General features: G+C 35.9%; 1 protein-coding gene across 1 annotated transcript in view; it reads left to right on the top strand.

Annotated features, from left to right (window-relative positions):
• Positions 1–24,447, top strand: part of LOC139995286 (midasin) — a 128,902-nt gene that overhangs the window by 89,000 nt on the left and 15,455 nt on the right. Inside the window, exons 16-17 of the mRNA XM_072018616.1 lie at positions 21,273–21,420; positions 22,716–22,945. Coding sequence (XP_071874717.1) covers positions 21,273–21,420; positions 22,716–22,945 — 378 coding nt within the window. The remainder of the gene's footprint in view (positions 1–21,272; positions 21,421–22,715; positions 22,946–24,447) is intronic.

Below are 24,447 nucleotides of genomic sequence, written 5' to 3'. Positions count from 1 at the left end.
TGGCCCGTGGAAATATTTGAACAGTTAGCAGAGAAAATTTCCATGTACGTACGTAGTACGCGCGTTATATAAGACGTTCTACAATTTTATATAGCAACGCTTCGCACACAGACATTGTTTGATGTGGTAAGAATATTTTTGTACGTCGATTTGTAACTTCCTTAGGCGTTGAGTAAATTTCCGATGCGTAGAACAGACAAAGTTGTAGGCCAGGACGTAATACATGTGGAAGTGTTGGAGCAATTATCAGAGAAAATTTCCATGTGCGCTGTATAGTTCAGTTGGTTGGGAGAATTTCTGTACGTGGATTTTGAAGAAGCCCAAGCGGAAGCTATCAGAGCAATCGACTTGATCCATCGCGCGCAGTTCCACATGCCAGCGGCGTTACTTCCGCCGAGGGGATCGTACTTTCTACTGGGGTCTCTGATTGTCCCGAAAGAGGTGGAAACGGCACGAAGTGAATCAGAATGAAGGCTCGCGGCTCGAAATATTCGTCTTAGCTCGGTCGACGTGAAAAATTAACTGCACGTAAGATACCAGCGCACGAGAGATATTTTTCAGCGGGACAGGCATCTGGAACGTCTTATTATTAGACTGTAGGCTCTGGGGTCAACGTTCACGACGACCACGATTCACCGAGCAAAAATGAAGAATTAATCAAGTTCTCGGGCCAAGTCGCGATCTCGGTCCTCCTGTTTCGCTGTAATTCCTCTAACGTTATTAGCGAACTTTCGCAACTCAGGACGCTCCACGCTGCGTCTAATACCGGGCTTTTCAGGCTTCCAGGCCGCATCCAATAGAAAGAGATTTCCTCACGTTTCGCCAACAGTTAGCTTCATCGGCAGTCGAAGAACGCACCGACATCGGCCTGAAACTGTCTTAGACGCAGCATCGTCCTCGGCCTTTCTATATGCAACTAACTAATTCTTCTAACTAATTAAAAGATCTATACACTCTGGAGCTGTTCCGTATTCAAAATTTTGTTCGCATGTTTTTCTAACTTGAGATTCCTTTCATCGACTAAATGCACATGACATTGGTATCGATTTCGCTTGAAACAGTAAAACACGGCGAGAAGAAAAACGAAGCGGATCTCGCTTAGTTTCGGGGATATTTGAGTGCATTGATTAAAATTGCACGCCTCTCATATACCGGGTGGCCCACTTCACTTCTACACCTTAAATATCCATTTAACATTTGAATAACAGGGCTATTTCGCGCATCCTACCGATTCCGAGTGTTCGCGAACAAATTAAAATAATTGAACACCTCCCATATACCGGGTGGCCCATTTCACTTCTACACCTTAAATATCTGTTTAACGTTGAAAGAACGGGGCTATTTCGCGCATTCTACCGATTCCGAGTATTCGCGAACAAATTAAAATAATTGTACACCTCCCATATACCGGGTGGCCCATTTCACTTCTACACCTTAAATATCTGTTTAACGTTGAAAGAACAGGGCTAATTTGCGCATTCTACCGATTCCGAACAAGTTAAAATAATTGCACACCTCCCATATACCGGGTGGCCCACTTCATCCATACATTTTAAATATCCGTTTAACATTGGAAGAAAAGGGCTATTTCGCACATTCTACCGATTCTGAATATTCGCGAACAAGTTAAAATAAAACCACGTAAAGTAGGTTAGGTTTGCCGCGTGTTGACGATTAACAAGTCCTTCCTCCGCCATGATACCAGATATTTAAAGATCTCCTGATGGAATAACAATAAATTAATAACAATGAAACGAATGTTTATGATTCTACGGTAACATAATTATGGTGACTGTGTCTCGCGGTACCTCGTTCGACACTCTAAATCCTCGAATGGTAAATCACGTGTCAGGAGTAGTTTACGAGTAAGAAATGGTCCAGCTAACAGGTTAAAGGACGATTTTGTTCGATGCAATATACGAGGCTACTCGTTGGTTTATGTTATAGCAAACCAATAATAGAATCTGGCCGCAGTATCTACATTATCTAGAACAGGCAGGCCAGCAGCTGAAACTGTGTATACAAGCAAGAGCCTCAGTATGCAGTTTCTGCTGAACATTGTATCCTGCTTAACTGTACGCGAACTTGCGTAGAAACGACGTCGCAACATCTATTCTATGTCCTGGATAACATGGATATTATCTGCTTGTTTTCTGTGTATGTAGTTTCGATTTATGGATACAACTTATGACAAAATTAGGGCAGCTTTGCAGTAACAGTTATTCGCCATTACGTTAACTTTAATTACGAAATTATGAGAGATTTGCAATAATTCACGGATAAACTTGCTCGATATTTTTCTGTATCCATTGAACGATACAGTTTTCGATTTTCGTTAAAAACTGAAAGATCATACGACCTAGAAATGATAACTTCATTTTTTTAACTATGATAGTAAAATATAATACTCGTTAAATTAGTCGATGGAATCATTTTGGCGCGAAAATTAACGCATTTAATGGCAGGGCGCTGATGTTCTCATAATCCTACGCCATAAGCATAAGCCGCGTGCTAAATCCTATCATAACAGGTTAAGCCTCGAATAATACGAAACTCGGCTAATACCATGCACTGTAAATGATATTTGCCAATTTTACATTAAATATACATAGAGTGTAGGTAAAATAATTACACCACAATTGTTGCCTTCTGCGCGCAATAATAACAATTTATTCGAAGGACAAAATTTACCTAATAGCCGTAAATTAATCATCGAGGGAGGAGACTTTATCGCGAGCGTTACGGAAGAAATGGTAAAACGGGGAATATCATTTGTAGCATTTGCTCAAACAATTTATCGTTGACCTACTTGATACTAATAACTAAAGGAAAACGATATTAATGGTTGGGAATTCGTGCATAGATTATTAGCAAAAGATATTAGGCGAATAAAGAAACCGATGGAACTATGGCGCGTATTTGTATGGTAAAACGGTAATTTCGCGCGGAACATCTGTTTCAAATGTCAGTCGTAGATTTCGCGTATCTGTGCGTGTCATTCGCCATGGAGCTTTGCTCGTACATCGGAATACGAAACTTGGCACTGCTCTTACGTTGGGGATTTAATTAAATTTATATACAATAAATAAATATTAATTAACAAAATTAATTTACAAATTAAGTTTAATCGCTATTGCTGGCACTAAGTTTATCTTTATTAAAATTATTTCCTAAATTTAACTTTCATTAATTTGCTACATCTAATTATTAAATTATTATTAATATTTAATATTAAATCATTTTATATAAATATATAAATTTAATTAATTAATAAATCATCGTAGAATTTGTTTTATATTATTAATACTTATTAATACTCTTAAAATCAAAATTTAACATTCAATCGATCCTCGCAGCAAAAACAAATTATTACCACGAACGTCGTGTTAAATATAAATCGTCTGTGGTCATAAACGAAGATTAAGAGACACTTGGTGCGGTTCAATGGAAACGTCGATACTTTTATTGTATCTTCAACAATCTGCAAAGATACTTATCACGCGCGAAAAGCTTCAGAATGACAACATTTTTAAGTCAAACGATAGCTTCTGAAACTTGTAGCCAGCTATTGGAAGTTGACTTGTATTATTTTAACGACGACGAGGGGAAATCATTTCTCCAATTTTCAAAATGTAATCTGCCTGACAGTCGACGAGCCATCCGCCACCAAGTGATAGATTTATTATTAAAAAATTATTCAAACTTTTTCTCATTTCTGCTAAAATGCTGGAAATTTCAAGAACAATTTACGTGGAGAAACAGGTACCTTAGACGCAGATTTTCAATAGAACCTTCCTTCCGTACTTTTAACCCGCAACGCTGGCGACTACCTTTGGTTTTTGGCGAATCGATAGGAAAATATATTGATACCACTCTTATCGCAATGTGCAGTTGTCTAGAAACTTTGGTCTAGTTCGCAGTATTCTGAAGCATTTCCGGTTCAGAGACGAAATGTGAGGTGAAAAGTAAAATCGTTAGTTAAATTATTATTAAAATTTATTATATCGCATCGAACTCGAACCGAGTCTCAACGTTCTAAGCAAATTGCACTAATTGCCAGTGTGAAGTAGCGTGATCTTTTCACGTGTTCGCTGTTATAATTTGCCTGCTGACTTTATGTCGGTGTATTTTTAGTGTCGGTTCACTATACGTTGCACAGCCTTTTGGGATGTGTTCGATCGATTCTGACTTTTTCCTGTCGCATACTTGGCATAGTTCTTCTTCATTTATATATCGCGATACTTCGCTGGTTCTACTGCTTTGCCATTCTTCTCTTCCTGCCAGTCTTATTTGTTTTTGGGCTTCGAATATAATGTACAGGGTGGACGATATGTAACTGACTGACCTCAAAGTTCCGCTACTCTACGTTACGTTATCTCTTGTTCCGCTTTTACGCAACCATTGCATCGAACATTGCGTCAAAGCAATCCGTGGACGACGGTGATCGACATGGTGACGTTGGCCATCTCGATCGCTTTTTTTTATGGCGTTTCCTTAAACGCGAAGGATAAAGGGAACACTACGGGGCAGTTGAAAGTTGCTATTGGAGAAACAATAGCCAACGTAAGTTGTGAAACGTAGCGAAAAATGCGATTGAAATGGCTGCACTTTGTACAGCGTCTGAAAGCGAACATCTGTCTGATATTATGTTGCATACGTAATTTCCAAATATTAATTAGTGGCTTCTATTTAAAACACTGTGTTTCGTTTTGTTTAAAAGTTATAATTAGCTGGTGACAATTAGAATCGGTCAGTTTCATATCGTCCATCTTGTATATTCAATTTATCGATACAAATGCGATAATAAACAGCGTAATTTCAAGATAAATAATGTTATTTGAAAATAAACGTAAATTTCGATAGAGATACAGAATAATGCGGAATTTCAGCGATAATTTCAGAGTGAACAAAGTGAATAATAATGGAATAAAATAATGGACTGATATAAATTAGCTGTTGTAATGGATGAAGAAGATGGAATGAAGCGAAAAGAGCGTAGGAAGAAAATATACGAGCACAATTTCCCTTCGCTGTTTATTATCTCGTTCATTTACACGCGAATACATCGCGTGCAATGAGCCAATGATTTTTGGTACACCGCGTACATTCATTCAGCGGATCGAAATAAAAATACCAAATACTGTACGTGCTCGGCTTTACTTTATTATTATACGTGTCCTGTACGTTGTATCACGTTTCGCTATTATCTGGCCCATTATATGAATATTTTAACCAACCGAAGATAAATTATTTTCAATTTAATCGACAACTGTTTCGCGTGTCCTTTTTTATCATTACATGCGTTGTGATTTCTATATCCTTTTTGAAATTGTTGAAGTGGTCATCGCTTCTAAACCTAAGAAAACTCTACATCTGGTCTTTAGTTTTCTCAAGCACTGAAGCCATCGACAGCCTATAGACAAAAGACTGCGTCGAAGGCAAACCATAAACTGTACACAGGCAACGTTGGCTTCAGGGTTTTCAGTCATGTGGTAACACTGCTCGCGTGCGGACCTGGATCACCTTAATTATATTCCGAACTTTACATTTACACTTCAGTATTTTAAAATATATATTTTCAACCTTACAATTTATCCACGCGATTCTTTGTATTCACATAACCTCAATTCTAATAACCTCAACGAAAATAATTATCAGACGTACAAATGAGCAATTCAAATAAACCTAACCTATGTTCGCTCATGTATCGTTCACACGTTTTGCTGTTATAAACGACATTTTGTTTGGCGAAGATCAGTGCAACGTAATTCCAATAAAATAATCAATTCGTAAATCAATAATGGCAACGAACACAGTGCATAACCGTATTCTTTACGAGGAAAAGAACGCGCGAGTGGATTTTTCGTGTTCTCGGTGAAGGTATCGTTATCGTACGATGCGTGCGCATTTCGCTTTTAAACGGCTTCGGTTTGATCGCCGAGCGACGCTCCGGAGGCCCAGAACCAGCTGACAATTCGGCACAAACTCGAGAACAACTCGAGGAGCAGCCTGGGCTAACGCAAGAAACCGTTTCAAATCATCTGCATAAGACGAGAAAGATGCAAAAAGGAGGAAATGTGGCGTGAAATTGCTTCTCATACTAATCAGATATCATAACGAGTCTTAGATGGGAAGCTACGCAGTATCATCCGGTGTATCCATTTCACGGTACTTCCTTAGCTGCCTGAATGATGACGTTTGAGTCGCAGGGATCATTGAAAAAAACAGGGTCGAAAATTATTATTATTATTATTATTATTATTATAAAATATTATTATATATGCATACTATTAGCTTATAAATATTTCAGTTTTCGTTCAACAAAAATTATTGAGAAGATAACAATGAAATACGAAATACCTTCAGTTGTCCATAGCGTTCAAATGTACTGGCACTTATCGACAGAAAATTTAAAGTGATTTTTAAACAAAGTTATTCTGAATAAAAAGTCTGTTTGACTTTCTCTTTAAATAAATCTTGAATTTTCCTGAAAAATATGAATTATTTATTTGTATGTATATATATATACATATGTAATAACGTAAATTCTGGAAAATCGAGTTTGTTTTAGGAATAATGAAGTTAAATACAATAACAGTTAATGACAAATCTACTAGAAATTTTATCTGTCCTAAATTAGTCCTAAATTACTGATCTTCTCTCGTGATGTATTGGATTGGCAACTAAGTGATTGCGGGCTTTGTCAATACCACCTAATGACAAAATCCGCAATAACTTAGTTGCCAACCCAGTACTCTATTTCGCAAATGACCGTCGGTAAAATCAAGCAAAAGTAAAAATGTCGACTGGCGGGTAGTTTGAATTTTATAGGATCTTCGTATATACATGTAATATGGTGAAAATATAGCAAAGTAATCGACACGCTGAAGCGTCGCACAAATTGACAATAATTAAAGCGCGATCAACGAGAACCGTGAAGACGATCGAGTTTCCTCAGCCACTTGTATTTAGACGATAATGGAGATCTTGTTACGCGGAAGAGCCAGATATTAATTAATTTTCATTCCGGAGGAAATGAGGTTTTCGAGAGTTCGTTTCCGTTTTCCTGTTTGCCTTGTTACTCGGCCGGTAGTTCGCGTTTTTCAATTCTACGCATCGGTAGATTACCTTTTGCTCTTCGCTCGCGACTTCTCCAATTGGAAACGAATTTTCTACTTTTTTCCGATCGAGCGTTCATCGCGTTGTGTTATCCGAATTAACGACGATTTGTAGTCATCGTAAATCAGAAGCAAAAGAGTATCGGGATCAAAATTACAAAAATTCTACCGGCGTTTTTAAATTAAAATAAATTATATATTAAATTGTTATAAAATTAATCACATTTAGCTAACCGATGTCTAATGGCGTAGCAATTTACATAGTCCATTAATCTTCCTAAAATGGGCTATTAACGCTGCACCTTGATCAGCAACATTTAACGACGAATTCTTGAAAATTTCATCTGCGTCGTTTTAACTGGAAAATCAATAAACCGTAAATTTTTTGTAGTAAAAATACTACTTTGGTATACGCTAAATAATATTAGACAAAATTTTATTCCAAAAACAAGTGATGAATAAAGATAAAGAATAAAATAAAGTTTCATTTTTCAAAATTATATATTATATGTGTATAAACGGGGATAAAATTGGTAACGGAAATATATTTTCAAGCTTCATTGTCTAGTTGCAGCATTGGCTTTTATAATTGGCATTTTTCAGATACCAAATTGGTAAGCTTGTTGTTTCTTGGTAAATTAACAATAAGAATCGTATTGGTGTCTGTGTATATTCGTACAAAATTATTCCTATAATTATTCGAATAAATATAGAACATAATTTGTTAATAACATGGGTAAGAAATAATTATTCCACAGATAAAATATTCAGCCTATATGAATTTATCCCTAGGATAATTATCATAAGAAAATATTTATTCGAAACAATTGGAACGACGACCAACTCTGGTATTAAACGGGAGGAGAACATCCAGTTACCATTTTGTAAATTGCAAACTGTTTAAATATTTTAAATTTAGAAACCGAGTTGGGAGGGAAGTTTGTAAGTTGGAAATTTTCTATGAAATAATAACGTTATTGTTATCAAACAGGAGGATAATAATAAGATCGAGGACATAGATAGAATGGATTTTGGCAACAGACAAGAGCCACTTTCTTACAATAGCTGGCAGCAGAGTAAGAACGAAAGACGATGAATCAGCCTGACAAATTTTCTCACGTGTACCCAGCGAGTGCTGTTGACGCGAAACTGTCTGCCAAGAATTCGCTCTTTTGTGACATAGGTACAGATCATGATGTCTGATGAAATATAGACTTGAGTTTCTAGCCATCGGATAAAATTGATTATCTTGCAACTGGTTACTTGGTTGGAAAATATTTATTAACAATGGAATAATATAGAATCTGAAAAAATAACGAAATATAAGATAAAATCAAGTAACAGATAGTGTAATAACATAGGAGAAAATATTATTATATATTAAAATATATAAAATGTATAATATATTTTATAAATTTTATTATAATTTAATTATATAATATGTTTTATTATTATATTATATATAATTAAAGTATATTTATATAATGTATTTAAATATATATATAAAATATTGAATATATATTTATACAATATATGTAATATATTTATATTAAAATATATTTTATATATATTAAATATAAAAATATATAATATATCTTATGCATTTTATTATAGTAATTTAATTATATATATTTTATATTAAAATATATCATATGTATTAAATACAAAAATATGATATATAAAATATATTATATATGTCAATAATAAAGTATATAAAATATATAATATAATATTATTACATATTAAAATATAAAATATATATTTTATATATTAAATATAAAAATATAATATATAATATATATTATATATGTCAATAATAAAATATATAGAATATATAATATTTATTATATATGCCAATAATAAAGTATATAGAATATATAATATAAAATATTATTAACATTAATTTTGCTTTTACACGGGCGTTCCTTGATAATTATAGAGAAAAGGGCACACTTCATCGATTTCAGTTATCTTCAGATACGAATTTCTTACTAAGTTCAACATTCCGAAAAACTTTCCTCTACATACAGTAAAAACATCTACAAACATCGAACACTATCCGTTCCAGGGACGCTGGACGGCTCGAGCTTCGAGTTGTTCGAACATCGAATTAAATTGCCCCATTTGAAGTAGCATAAATCGAATCGATCACTCCCATGCGACATTTTCTCAATATGAGGCATTGCAAGTACCTGTCTCTAAAGTTCGTATTAAGAAATCGTAAAATAACAATTTTAAGTACGCTCGCTGAGACAATCACAAAAGAACTACACTCGACGACTGCAAGAACGAGCGTAGAAACGACGAACGTCCCTTTGTTTCTCTTTCTTCTTCTCAGTCGGCATTTCGCTGTTGCGACTCGGGCCTGAGCAGAGAGATCAGGCGACAGCGTGACGCTTACACAACGACAAGCGACTGTCCGTCTCTTTCCTCCAACTTCCAGTTTTCCTTCGAGTTCAGAAGCTGGATTTCCCCTGACACGTTCGTTCGAATTGAAATTGTTCGAATATCGAACCGTTCGAACTTGCACTTGTCCTACTGTATATGTTACCGCCGCTTGCGATCTTAGTTTCCGACATACAATTTTGTCTAGAAATAAGCCGCACGCTCAGGATCGACAAGATGCTCATTACGAGTCTGGCGTGCTATTCGGCTTCACTTTGTTCTCGAACGGGACAAGCGAGAATACGGAGAACGAGCGAGGAACTCGAGATAGCGGCGGATCGTATAGAGCGATCGGTTAAGCAGCACGTAACACGCGAGGATCGCTAAACCAGAGTCAGGAAACATTGTACGTATTCCATTGGTCTTTTACTGAAACGAGTCACTGTTCGTTGGATCATAAAAATTGATGGCTTCTCTCTTTCACGAATCGCTTACTCATTCTGCGATCTCTTACTCTGTCGGTAAATCAAATAAAAAACAACTTCAAATGGAAAGATAGTGAGTTGTCTGTTTCCAGTGAGAAACCAGTTGCTTGTTTCGAGGAAAAACTGTATCAGCGGAAACCTTCGATACAATTTACGTCACGATTACGTCGGATCGTCGAGTAGGCGGCTGCATTCTTACATAATCCAATGTAAACTTAACTGACTGATGAGAGAAAGAGAAAACTATTTTAAATATTGTATAGATGAGAGAGAAAACTATTTTAAATATTGTATAGATGAGAGAGAAAACTATTTTAAATATTGTATAGATAAGAGAGAAAAATGGGAAGGCTACTAGATAATGCTAACGTGAAATATTGGGTTGGCAACTGAGTGATTGCAGATTTTGATATTACCACCTAATGTCAAAGCTGCGATCACTTAGTTGCCAATCCAATAATTTTCAGTGAATCTATCCATCTATGAAATGTTGTACTATGTCTTACATATCTGTTCATCGCGTGCTAATAAATTAGAGTCAGCAGATGTTTATAAATGTCCTTATAGACAGAAGCGTATAATACTAAATGATAGTAGTCGATTTTACGACACACTTACAGAAGCGAATGAAATAAATACCAAGTCATGCCAACGTTGTACAATATATTAATCTAGCATTTAACTAACATTTAACTAAATTAAAATTTAATAATCTACAACCTATTGATTTATCTATTTGTTTTTTTTTTATTTATTTATATTGAAGGTGATTAGCATCGATAAATTAAGCTTAGGTTGAACTATACAAAAGCTGAACGACCATCTATACGCCAGAATGACGCGTAATGGAACTCAAATTTAATTGAAGTTTTTTGGAAATGTCTCGGTGAAACGAAGGCCGAGCTGTAGCTGCGTGTATAGGAAAAAGTAGTTCACAGTGTCGTCCTTGACAGCGTATCTCAGACCCTTTGAAATCGGAAGGATGTGCCTTTTTCTGTATAATTACCGTTTTCTTAAACTCTTTAGGAAGAGAAACCAATTCTCTTTCTGCTTCTCCCTTTTTTTCGCTTTTTTTTTGGATTTAATTTGTCTTAACATGGTTGAAACGGCATCTCGAGTTTCACGCTTTTGATGTTTAAAAATATCCATTTCAATGTAACACTTTGTGCACGAAGAGATTTTTTTTTCTTTTCTGATTTTTTTCCCCTTGGATCTGCACTTTGATTTTCATTCACATTTTTCTTGAAATTTAATTACAAGCTCTTGCCTAATGTTTTTTATTTTATTTCCTTTTTTCTTTTTCATTTAAAAAAATAGTTCAAAATATACTTGGCATGGAATAAAATATTATCATTCATTTCCTGAAATTAAAAAAAAAAAAAAAAAAAAAAAAAAAAAAAATAGAAAGAAATAGAGAAGATAATAAAATAAACGAACAAAAAAATTACTGGAAACTAATTTCCTTTAATTAAATGGACTACCCACGTAAAACCTCGATAAACACAGAAAAAAGCTAACAACCGTGTCTGAATAGCGCAGGATAAATGTCGGATGATCGTGAATCCTGTGATTCGGAACAAATTAAGAAGGAATGTTGTCTCTGAGCTATAGATAAAAGAGATGCGGTCTCCGCAGTGCCGTAGAAAATCAATGGTGGGAAGGGAAAAGGGCGGGAAACGCGTATTTCCAGCCAGAGAAGCTCACGCCCCACCGAAAAAATTAGAATGTCAAGTATACCATGTTATTTACATCTGCGAAACTCGTTGTTCCCATAATTTTCACTCAGACCTGAACCTTAACAATTTTTAAAAAATAACTCTGCCGTGTTCGGTAAAATGGGCGTATCTGAACTTTGGCATAAAATGTAGCCGCTGGCACAAAATGCCAGATAGACAGTACAAAAGTATATTAAATGAGAAAGTTCTGTCTCTATTAATTAAAGCCGAGAGTATAATACTTTATATTTCAAGCCATTCTTCTGAAAACCAAAACAGAACCAGATTTGACCAGACACGCCTGAGTGTCTTGGACTGAGAATAAAAATAAAAAGCCACTGTAGTTGCAAAGTCAGCAAAATAATTGCGAAAATATTCGCCACTTGGATCCAGCGCACTCTGTTGAGTGGTTTTTAGCAGTAGGAAAATTCGGCGACGACGACGACTCAACAGAGAAGAGGGAATTATGGTCAGGGGCGATATTTTGTATCTTTTCAATTGCTGCTTTCGCACCGGTAAAATTGAAAAGCGGCCACGTCCTCGTTAAATCTTAAAAAGCTCTTGAATACACCGGCGAAAGAGAAACGAAATAAAGAATTTGCCATTAAAATAATGCGACAGCACAGAGAGCTAATGTCATTATCCATTGGATCGACTGAAAATCCTCCTCGTTAACGCTCCACAACTTTTGTTTTCCACAGATTCGTTTTACCGGATAATTATGAAAAATAACGACTATGTTGTTACTTGCGTGTCTCGTTCATATTGTCACGCTCCTCCGTACCCGTTAGTTTCCTGCAATTTTTTTTATTCCTACTCCTAACTATTTCTATAACGACTTGGTTATCGTTTATCTGTTTTTCTCAACTGAATAACTTTGGCATCGAATCAAAACTCGGCATTTGGGTTTAATACGAAACAAAATTTGAATACTTCACTGGATCCATTTTATAACTTCATTCGCTCGCATTTCCACCTTTTCTATTTTTCTATCTTTTTTTTGTCTTCCCTCGCACGATATAGACAAATTACGCGGCAATTTCCAGGACACTTCGGGTCACGTCCAGCCGAAACTTTGGCTGGTCCTACGTTGTTCTTTCACATCCTAATCTCTATAGTTCGAAAATACTGTAGCACTTGCTCATATTTAACGGTTTCATTTAACGACGAAAGAGTTTGGGATGATATTGGGTGCAGTGCGTTAAATAATCACTCGGTGTTTAGGTCAACAATATATTTATTAACAAGTATCTTCTTTTAATCGGGTTGCGTATCGCTCTCGGTTTCGCTAGTCAATCTCGCTGCTCGGTTGCAACTCGACTTTATCTCTTCCTATTTCGAACCTAACTGTCGATCGGATTCGATTCTTTTCTTCCCGTCACCCCTCAATATCCCCACTATCCATGCGTTTGTTAGACGTTCGCGCCGTTGCCACGCACGCCTTCTTCTCGAACATTCGGTGGAAGGACCGTTAGGATATTGATGGCGCATTAGGCGCTTTGTTTTGGTGTATCGATATACATTGTTGCCGAGTGCCCCCACAAGTTTACACGTATGTGCACGTTTCATAGACAATTTTTGTAAATGTATTATAATTACTACGCGATATCTCTAATACATCTCGAATATTTTTGCGTCCGCATTCCGTGCATTTTTCTTATACAGTTTTGCGCATGAACGTGCGCAATCTAAAAGCAAATGTCTAAATAACGAAGAAATTCCTTCTTCCGAACGGAATATTCGTGGAAAATTCATGTTGCCATATTAAAGTGGATGTCCAATACGTAGCAGCGCTTCATAAACGATTCAATAGAGGCTACAAAAAGTATGGAAACACCATTGTATTTGTTACATCGTATTCAGATGCAATTAGCTGCATATGAAACGTTTCTTTGAAACTTGAATTTGCCGCATTAATATCGCACATTTAATCGTGTTCTATCGTTAAGTATCAATTAGATAAAATAAAAGGAAATTTATTACGAATCGGTACGTTCGATGTTTAGAGATTTAGAATAAAAATATGAAACCTCGTTATTGTGACATTAAACAGAATATCCACGTAATTTTCTTGCGTAAACATTTCCAACATTTGGAAAAAGTGTCACGAAAAATTCTGGAAAAATAAAATTAGCATTTAGACGAAGGTTAAAGACGTTTCCATCTAAGCAACTTTCTCGTGCGTACATTATTTCAAGCAGATTTATAAATGTAATTTTTAGTTGAATTCTAACGTCGATTTGGAAAGTTTCTTTCGTTCCATAATATTTATTTGTTCTTTCATATTATTTTATCGAATTACGTATCATCCATTTTGTTCTGTTACTACAAAATGGAAATTTTTCGGACAACCTAATATCTTCATTAATATACGATATTTCGAACGAAGTAATGAAAATTTTATTGTACAAAACGACATTTCACATGCACCGATCTAATAATGAGATCGAAGTATAATAAATTTCGTATCATTTTGTAATATTTTCACACGACTGGAAAACTTTGAAAACGAAAGAGAAATTATGCAAACAAAGTATTTCCAGTCTGATAGAGAAAGGCTTCATTGAGAAATAAAAGCACGTGGAAATATTGTACTTTGTGCAGCCGCTGTATACGTCGTCAAAATAATATTCGTTTTAATGGTGATAATAACGTGACGCGTGTTTCCTCGCGTTTCAAACAATTTTACAAAACATTGTCTCTCGAAATTCCGCGCAAAAAGAGATATTAAAAGCGTTAGATCCAACGTACGAGCTATAATTTTATTGGATCGTTATCGCAAGGATCGGTTCCCGATGACATTTTTTATTGTGGCGAGTCGACCATAGACAATATGATACAATAGCTGTCGAGAGATATCCAGCTGAACTTTAATATTGTAAAATATTATATTGAAAATGCAGCTTCATTGAACAGTCAACCCCCTCTACAACACAGTTAATTCGTTTCGCGCACTGTCGAAGCCGAACAAAACTGTGTGATGGGCACGTTCCTGCTATATGAGAGTTGTTCAACTTTATTAAGTCGCGCCATATGGAACTAATTTTAGTCGCCATTTTCCTACCCTGTGATTGTCGAAATTGTTTTTTCAAAGTATTATACGTTGAACGGTTGATTGTATCTAATTGAAAAAAAAAAAAAAAAAATTGGGAAAAATATTCATTTATGGACATTTGATCGATGATCGGTACTCATTCGGTGGAATAATGACGCAAGTGCAAATTTGCATATTTCTTACGAATTTTTCCAGTTGTTACTTTTTTATTATACGCAGTCTTCGACTATCGGCTCAGGACGAATTTTCGATTTTACATTTTCTTTTCTATTGCATTGTTTTGTATAAATGCGTGATTCTTCGTAGGTGAATTATAATTATAAGTGAATATATTGAATTATAATTTATTTTCTCTTGTGACCTTCGTATTCCAGCATATCATAATTAGGCGTTTTTAAAATCGTACGTATCGTTAATCGTTCAATTTAAAATTCAAAGAATTTCGAATATGTTATCCTAGAGAATTCGAAGGATTTTGCAGAGGGGAAGGAAAGCTTTTAATACAGTTTTCGCGAGATTTTCGCGAGAATGGATGTTCCACCGTTCTATTTGTACGTTTTAAGGTGGCGATGCTAGCAGGCTATTTACTTTGTCTCTTGACGCGTGATTTCTGATTCATAGCTTGATCTCCGGGGATTCCAGGTGATTCAAACTTTCGTAAAGGGAAATTCCTTCGAAAGCAATTTTCGTAAAATCCGTGACATTCCGCTCAGCATTGCCGAAAAATCTGCTACCGTAAACTCTCGTAGAATAATAAATAAGGTTCTTTCGTCTACTCCCCGATCAAATTTTTAGTCACCATACAAAATTGTATCGGTGTACAATTTTTATCGTAAATATTTAATTTATTTTCATGTGATCTTACCAGGCCCGGTTTCAAAATTTCATTTCAAATTGTACGTTCGTTGTTATTTCTTTCGTTCGTCTAACTTTATGTAAATTCTTCTGTTATCTCATTAATCAATTTCTCTATTCTTCTTTTTACTTCTTTTTTATCGAGGAAAATTCATCGCCTGGCTTGTTTACCGCGACCGGTCGACAAATTTACATCTTCTTCTAAAGTTCTTTGTCTGGGACCTTAGCTCTGAACTCGAGCAACATCCAACCAGCTATAGTTGTATACATCTAAACGCCGTATGTGTGTGACTTCGTCGTAAGCGTTTGAATAGTCCGACAGAGTCCTTGCTAGGTGACGCATGAACACAACCGAATGTTGTCGGACACTTTCGAGAAATATTTCTCGAGAATATACTCGCTGCGTGATGAGTTCTCTACAGCTAAATGAAATCTAAAGGCAGTATCATTTTGAGAGTCACAGAGTACAGATCGAAGCCTACGAGAAATGAAATAAGACAAGGAGCGAACAAATCTCATAATATTCGCCATGTTGGTTTTGTATTTTCTTTTATCCCAGAATCTGTGCACGCGTTCAGTGAGAAAGTTATTGAAAAACATAGAAAATATAAACGATGAGTGTTCAGATGGACGAAATTCTGTCTGAAAACGAGCGAATCGAAAGCGAGAAATGTTAAAACGGACGAAATTCTACGTCCGAAGATTAGCAAATTGAAAGTGAGGATGATCTGTACTATCATCTCCTGTTTATATTACATACAAAAATGAAAATATGCGATTGATTATTTTATTATTTAAAAGTTATGTCGTGCGTTATTTCCTACAATAATTTGACAGTTTCTTTCGAAAAAAAACACGTATATTTAATGGTAAAAATAAATATATGTAAGGTGTTAGTGATAAAATAATGTTCAGAGTGTAGTTTCTTCGTTGAATGATTTTATTTAACGATTTCACATATTGTTTATACAAAACATGAAATTAAAAGTATATATTAAAAGTATAAAAAAATATAGGTAAAATTAAAAACATTAAAGATGACATTAAATAAGAAGACTTGAAGGTGAAATTAAAAATTCATAATGCATTTTAATATTTTTTTACAGTGTGGTATCGTTCGATTATAACTTTATTTAGTCATAACTGATACTGTAACTTTTTAATTAATTTTAACACTACTAAATTGCTGTATTTTATTATATATTGTACTTTAGAAAAGCAGAAAAAGTGGCGCAATTAATTGGCAACAATTCCAGTTAGACAATAACTGATAATAACGAAAAGAAAAAAAGGAAAACGCGTTGCTAAAGTCAAAAAGGGAGATCTCCCCGTTCGGTTGGCTAAGTGTTAATATATCGCTAATTATTTACACCAGGACACACCTCGTCGATTTTGACGACTTTGACCACTTTGAAGAAACACATTTCAAAGTCATCGAAATCGGCGAGGTGTCTTCAAAATTCTTTAAATAATTGCCACAGATTTAATCATTCTATTTAGCAATATCAATTGATATCATTTCGAATGTTGAAATTGAATCTGCAACTTAATATTACCCATTTTCCATCAGTTATTAGCTTGACGACTAATAAAAGTCAATACCTGTTTTCTCAGAATTCAACATTTTTCCATATTTTCACATAGAAGATATAGCATTCCATTTGAAATAGCAAAATTAATCTTGAAATCTCCACCGGTATAAAAAATACTCTATAAATGTACAAAATACAAAAATACAAATAAATACCGCACAATGTGTAAAAAATTCCTCCATACAACACCATTATCAATATCAAGGATTCTTAACATCGTATTGAGACAATATACGCCATATTAGCACGTTGACTCCCGCGCGTGTTTTCAACGAAATCTCCTTTAGGCCACGAGTGCCGCGTACCAAGCGTCCTCTGCTAGACTCCCACCGATATTTTAGATAACTTAAAATCTCTGCCCTAATTCGTTAGAGCGTCGAAAAGAAAAATGGGAAACTTATTTCTTAGCGAGTCAAATAGGAGTAAAAAAGAAAACTTTCACCAGGCTTACACAAATTCGGATAGTAGCGTGAGGAAGAAACCAGACTTCCTAGAAATAGAAATATAAATAGAATTACATCGTCTGATTCTGACTCGGATATTGATAAGTGCAATCGTAGTGATACCGAATGTAACGAAGATACTGTTGACGAGATTTTACAAGAATTGGTCATTGAGCAAGAAAGAAGAACTGACGATACCGAGGAAAGTACAATTCAATTTGCTGAATGGAATGAATTTAGTGGTCGGCAAAAGTCATTTTTTTCCCGAGACAGATGGCGTCATTAGGCAATTACCTGGCGATGTTAGTCCATATGATGTGTTTGAGCTGTTCGTTGATGACGAAATAATAAACTTTCTTGTATCAGAAAATTGCAACAAGGAAGGATGTAAATATTAGAAGATTTAGAGAATCATTAGCTACAAAATTATTACGGTTGTCCGAAAATACAAAAAATCCTTGTCTTCAACGGAGTCAGCATGATATCGCCGTTCGGAAAAATGATTCCGGAAGAAGCATTAGACGCGCATGCAAACTATGTTATGCAGATAAAAGACGTCGAACGGACCGATCAAAGACACGGGAGAATTTAAAGAAAACAACAACTTATTGTCCAAATTGTGCCGACCAAACTCAGCTTTGTATAGAATGTTTCAAAGTTTTACATTCTAAATAATTTTCTTAATAAACCATTTTCGTATTACTTTTATAACAATGCAATAGTTTTATTACTTCCTGTAGAATATCCTCTCAAATACTTACGACGATCCTTCTCAAGTAGTCAAATAAGCGTCACCCCAATATGGGTGATGCGATCCGATCAGAATCTTTGTTGTCACACCAATATGGGTGACACGACCCGACCAAAAACCTTTGTCGTCACCCCCAATGTGGGTGACGCGACCCGATCGGAATCTTTGCTGTCGCCCGAATATGGGTGACGCGGCAGTCAACGAGCTAGTCGAAGCAAAGATTCTCTTACGCGTGACAACGTTGAAAACTTCGAATCGACGATAACATCGATCGTCTGAACGCTCCTTAAAAAGTTGCAAGTACGCAAATTGTATAGACCACCTTGTATAATCGTAACGCGCACAGGTGCATGCGAGTTGAAATGAATAAAACGAAGACGAAATTTTCGTAAAATTCACGCGACAAGCTTTCGAGGGAACAAATTCAAATCAGTCGAAACGTGATTCGATGGAAATGGCACGTGTCACAGACAAAACGCAAGTGATTGTTCAAGGAATCGAAGGGAAGATATAAGAAATGAAGAGCGTGGGAAGCGGGGAGTGTCTTTCCGGGTGGATGTTCGTCGGTATTATCCTCAGGAGGTCGAATCAAAGTGATTGATGCGTCCTGGTCGACCTCGATGGTATGGATTTTTCCGTGTCCATTTTTGCTGCAAGGATCGTCCTTTTGCCCGCATGACAAACCAGATATCATTACGTTCCTATTGATGTACGCTGGACCTTCCGAGGGATGTTAGAATTGTCAAATAAAAACTCGTCGAACGCGTATGTAAAATCGTAATACAAATCAGATTTAGACGATTCTGTGAGCCATTAATTTGATAAAATGGTCATTAGCAGCAGAAATATCACCACCTACTACGAACACTGACTCAACATAAAAGATACTGTTGATTATGTGAAAAACTAATTTTCCAACAATTCTTATCGTAAATCTGTAAAACTTGAAAATTCTATACAATCAGATGGTTGTTTATTACAGTTGTATTCCGCGACTACGAACAATTGAAAAAAGAAAAGAATACGCTTCCTCCGGTTTTATTTGGGATATCTTCGAGCAGAATATTCCAGATTATATTTTCCTCTGTTATTTTTTAATACGGCAATTTTTTTTATTTCTTTTATTCCCTCCACCTTTGTTCCGACTTGATTCTTTCATTTCCATTTCTCCATGCTGCTTCTTCTGTTATAGAACAGCCGTCGTTTTTCCCTTCCCCTATCGTTGCTTTTTCCCCCTGATGTTCTACTGCTTGTTTATCCCGTTTCCAGTGGACACTGCAGAGAGACAAGCACGAGGAAAACAACGTTAGAAGTTGAAATGCGTGACGTCCCGCGCTAACATTTCCCTCTAATGACAATTTACGTTAACGTTTTTTTTTTCGTTGTTCCATTAAAACTTTTCGCGTGTACTAGCGGCCAAAAAACCTTATTGAAACATATTGCGAAAGTATGTGGGGAATAAGAGAAACGAAGACTTTGGAAAAAAATAGAAAAAGAGAAAGGAAAAACGTGTAACGAATAAATGTAGCAACAAAGAAAATTTAATATCGCAATTTATACCAGCATTTAATTTACTATCAGGCAAAGCTTTGACTGGTAATTTTTTAACGCCCCCTGATCGGAAGAATTTCACATTGCTCGGTAAAACGTTGGAAATAAATAAATAAATTTCATGTTATTCACACGCCATATTTTTCCTTCCTATATTCCTCTAAATATAAAAATAAATAGAAAATATACATACGCATTTACCTGTGTTATATTTCTATTTTTAATATGTTAATATTGTACAAATATGTGTAAAATATATGTAACATTTATACTGTAGACAAAAAAATAGGAAATAGAAAATTCGCAGGATTTGAAAGCAATCGGTTCGTTCGTTAAAAACGTAAAAATTGATTAATCGTGAAAATAAGGAGAGCGATTTATTATGGACGAGAATAGGGAACGTTTGCATATTCTGTTTCAACGCGAATTAAAAGTTGCTTCGTCGTGAATATCGAAACGAATATGGAAACGAGTTTAGCCTTTCGCGTGACCAGAGATGTTAATGGAAAGTTGAGTCCCCTCCTGATTTCTTCGTTCATCGGAGATGAGTGGCCTGGGCAAAAAGGAAGAAAACAATTATAGAGGAGAGGCACTTAGCTGCAAGCGGAGAAAATTAATGAAGGAAGCGGAGAAGCATTTTTCAATTTCTAGAGAGTAAAGGAAGGTACCATTCTACCTTAAGTACCTCATCCTGCCCAATGGAAACTACTTTCGTGTTATAATATTTAACCGCTCGTATATTCTTTCCGCTGATCTATTGGCTCGTGTTGTTTCTTACTGTTGCTCGCATTATCCGCCAGACACCCGTTAAAGCGATATAACTTTTTCAAAATCACACCGAACGACTTGATGTTTCTTGACAAGTTCGATTATTAGGTTGGAAATTAAGTGATTGCGTGTTTTGTCAATACCATCTAACGACAAAATCCGCAACCTAACCTATATTACGCTAACCTATATTATGACCGGTTTACCAAACCGAATTTTAAAAGAGAATTTTAAAAGAGAATTTTAAAAGATCTACAATCGATAATACATTTTTATCTATCAGATTTGCCAATCAGATTTGCCAATCAGATTTTTATCCGAGTTTGTAATGAATATCGAGCGTCAGAATTGTACACACACTGAGACTTTCATCGATTCACGAAACACGCAGATTCGTTGCAGTTACAGGCTGCGACGGTGGTGAAAAATTACGATCTTCGTCGTTTGAACTTCGCAGCTCGTAGCAACGTTTACCGATTTCGTATGTCGGAGCGGATATTATTTTCTTTGGTATCGTTCCAGTCGATACATTTCGTGTTACTTGTTTGTTGCAGACGGATTACGACAGACACTTGGAGGAATTACTGGAACGTGTGCAGACACTTTTGATCGGCATCTTAAGAAAGAAATTGAAGAAGGAGAATTTGAACGAGGTGGCCCGTTACCATGCTCTCTTGGAAAATGTTCGACATTTATCTACAGGTAAATCTTCTTATCCATTCGTACGAATCTTTGCAATCGCCGACGTCTTTTAAATATAAAACGTGGCGGAAACGTTAGCGCTACAAATTTTCCTCACACTTTAACATTTTACCGACTGATAGCCGATTAATCGGTTTTTTGTCGCCGACGTTTACCGATCGATACCTTATTAATCGGTTTTTTTGTCGCCGACGTTTACCGACCAATAGCCTATTTAATCGGCTTTTTGTCGTCGACAATCTTTCTCATTATTTGAGCAATAATTTGTTATATAGTACTAAGATACCTTGTTCAGTTGCGTCAATTGCGTTGCTTTGTAAGCTCCCACAGTTTTATACTAATTTGAAAAACTTAACGTTCGCGATGAACGAAAAGAATGGTATTGGGGAGTCTAAACCGAAACAGAGCCGGCGCCAGGGGGAATCTGTGTCTGAGCTGCCGGTCGGACGTGCGTATGTGTTGAACCGCTAGCGGTCAGTAAAGTGTCAACACTTTAACACTAACTAAAGTGTATAACATACGTTCATTCGACTAAAGCAAATTTCATTCGGAGTAAAGATCGAAGATAACAATTTTTAAATATATCGTTAAATCGTTTCGACTGGTTTGTCATTTTCGTCGCAGAACACAGCGTAGTGACGAAAGTGGCGTAAAATTGTTGTTGAAATTAACAGTTGGCAGCAATGGTCTCTACGTTCGCTGCAGATGAATTTTAATGGCGAGCGAATAATTTAGAATTTCTCTATTTGTTCCTGTTTAACTTTCTGCTTTCTTCCTGCTAATAAATTGCTCGCCTTTTAATTTATAATCAGTCGAAAATCTGCGAATAATATTAATCCAAAACTCGCTTCGCATCACCACCAAGTAAACTGATAAAGCGTAAATTTATTTCCTCGTTACTCGCACTCTCGAGGAAAGCGAGGATTTAAGTTTCTGCTTAAGTTGGTAACTTTTAAACAGTAAACGTCTTTAAAACGTCGCGGCGCTCGCGGAATTAGTCTCATGAATCACTGTTCTCCTTTTACTTTCACCATGATACTTCATTATGAGATTTTAGCTGTCCAGACTCGCTTATCGAAATCTCACCTTTAATGAGTCGAGAGGCGAATTTACCAAGCATAGCTAGATCATATATCCATCGTTAATTCGTTTCTAGAAACGGAACCACGTTGTTCCTGCCCTCCTTTCTTTTATTTTTCTTTTTTTCCCTCGTTTTCTTTCTTTTTTTTTTCTTTTTTGCCAAACTCCGTTCCAACGAAATATTTTCGGTTTACGAATGTTTTGTTTGGATTCAGGGGGTGAGAAAACAATGGAAACGACCATGTCGACGGAGACCAAGCAGTTTCTACGTAAAACGAAAGAATTATCGAAGCTGGTGTCAGCGATGAAAGAACTTGAGGTTTCCTGCGAACAGGAATTACACGAGATCGAGAAAAAGCTGACCGATCTATCGATTGCTGTAGAGAAGGACAAATGCTTGAACGCTGGTGGAAAATTCGAGTGGGTTGACAGCGTGTTGGTAAAGGTAAGCATTTCTTTTCTTTTTTATTTTTCTCCGTTCATACACTGTCTTACGATGATATTTAGACACCAAAGCACAGAAAACTGTGTTAGATTCATATTCTACAGTCATATTCGCATCCTCTCTCTTTGTTTCTTTAATTTTGTATTTCAATAACGCGTAATTATCCTGCGAGTTTCTATTGGGTTGGCAACTAAGTGATTGCGAATTTTGTCAATGCCACCTAATGACAAAATCCGCAATCACTTAGTTCTCAAGCCAATAGTTTGTGGAGTACGTTTAATTGTGTTGGTGTATATATTAACGAGATGAGTTGATACTTAGTGTAGTCAATATATTTAAAACCATTTGCCGTACAGAGTTAGTCATCGTTCGCTCGATGATGATCGCTCTAAGATTGCTCGATATTCACTAACTGACTACTGATTAACTAATTGATAACTGACTCCTCCAAAGACTGACTGTCTTACCGATCGCGCTAGGTTATTTATACTGGTCGAGGGAGTACCAGAAACTTCGATCGACGATTGCACGTAGCGGCGACATTGTTTTGCCCAGAGTTTGTTTATCCCTACGTTTGGTACGTCAAGACGGTGTCAATGTCGCAAGACAAAACAACAACATGAGTCGCTCTCGATTCGCATCGTCCTCTGTGCTCCTACAAGTTAAAGAACGATGAGGAATTTTATTCCTTCGTTGTACGGAGGTTCTGCCTATTTACCTAATTGTTTGTACAATTACTTTCGCCCATTTACATCTTAGTTTACTATGATACAAACCTGTATGTGTACTATGTGTCTTCTATGCGTCAATCATTGGTATTATGTTTGTGTTCGTTTTTCATTCGTTTCTTTATTCGTTCATGCAGAAGTTCTTCGACTTCGTACGTTCCTTTACGAAGTTTGCCAGTTTTTATTTGTTTTTCGATCGTTCTTGTTATTGTTTCCGTTCATTTCTTGTTTCTCAATGTGATTGGTCTCATTTCTATGGCTTAGTATATTTTGTATCCTCTGTCTCTATTTCTCTGGTGTTGCACAGCTGACATGTTACGTTCTCTTCCAATTTATATTGTCTTATCGCTGTTGTTCAACCTAGTTTGCCGGTTAATCTGTGCAATAATTTTTTTTATCGACAGTGGTATACATTAAGGTCAGGTAGTTTGTTGGTTTTATCGCTGTGGTATTCAAAATTCTTTCGTATGTCTCACTGTATGCAGAGTTTGTTGGTCTGCTTTTATCGTCTTCTTGTAGTTTCTTATGTATATTTCTAAACGATGCAATAATACGTAATGAGACATTTATTTTATTATTTTATATTTTATTTATAATAACGTGTAGTATTCTGTAGTAGTAATATACGATTTGTTTTCTAACCTCGAAAACTACCAACTAGCTATAAATTTACATATGTAGCCGATTAAAGTTTTCATTTATATCGACCTAATTAAATTTACGTTTACTATATCGAGCACTTATGTTGTAGGTAATTTATTTACAAAACGTCTA

Source organism: Bombus fervidus, chromosome 15, assembly GCF_041682495.2.
Source record: "Bombus fervidus isolate BK054 chromosome 15, iyBomFerv1, whole genome shotgun sequence".
NCBI classification, from domain to species: Eukaryota; Metazoa; Arthropoda; class Insecta; order Hymenoptera; family Apidae; genus Bombus; species Bombus fervidus.
The sequence above is the reverse complement of the archived record's forward strand: the minus strand, read 5'-3'. Positions and strand labels throughout refer to the sequence as shown.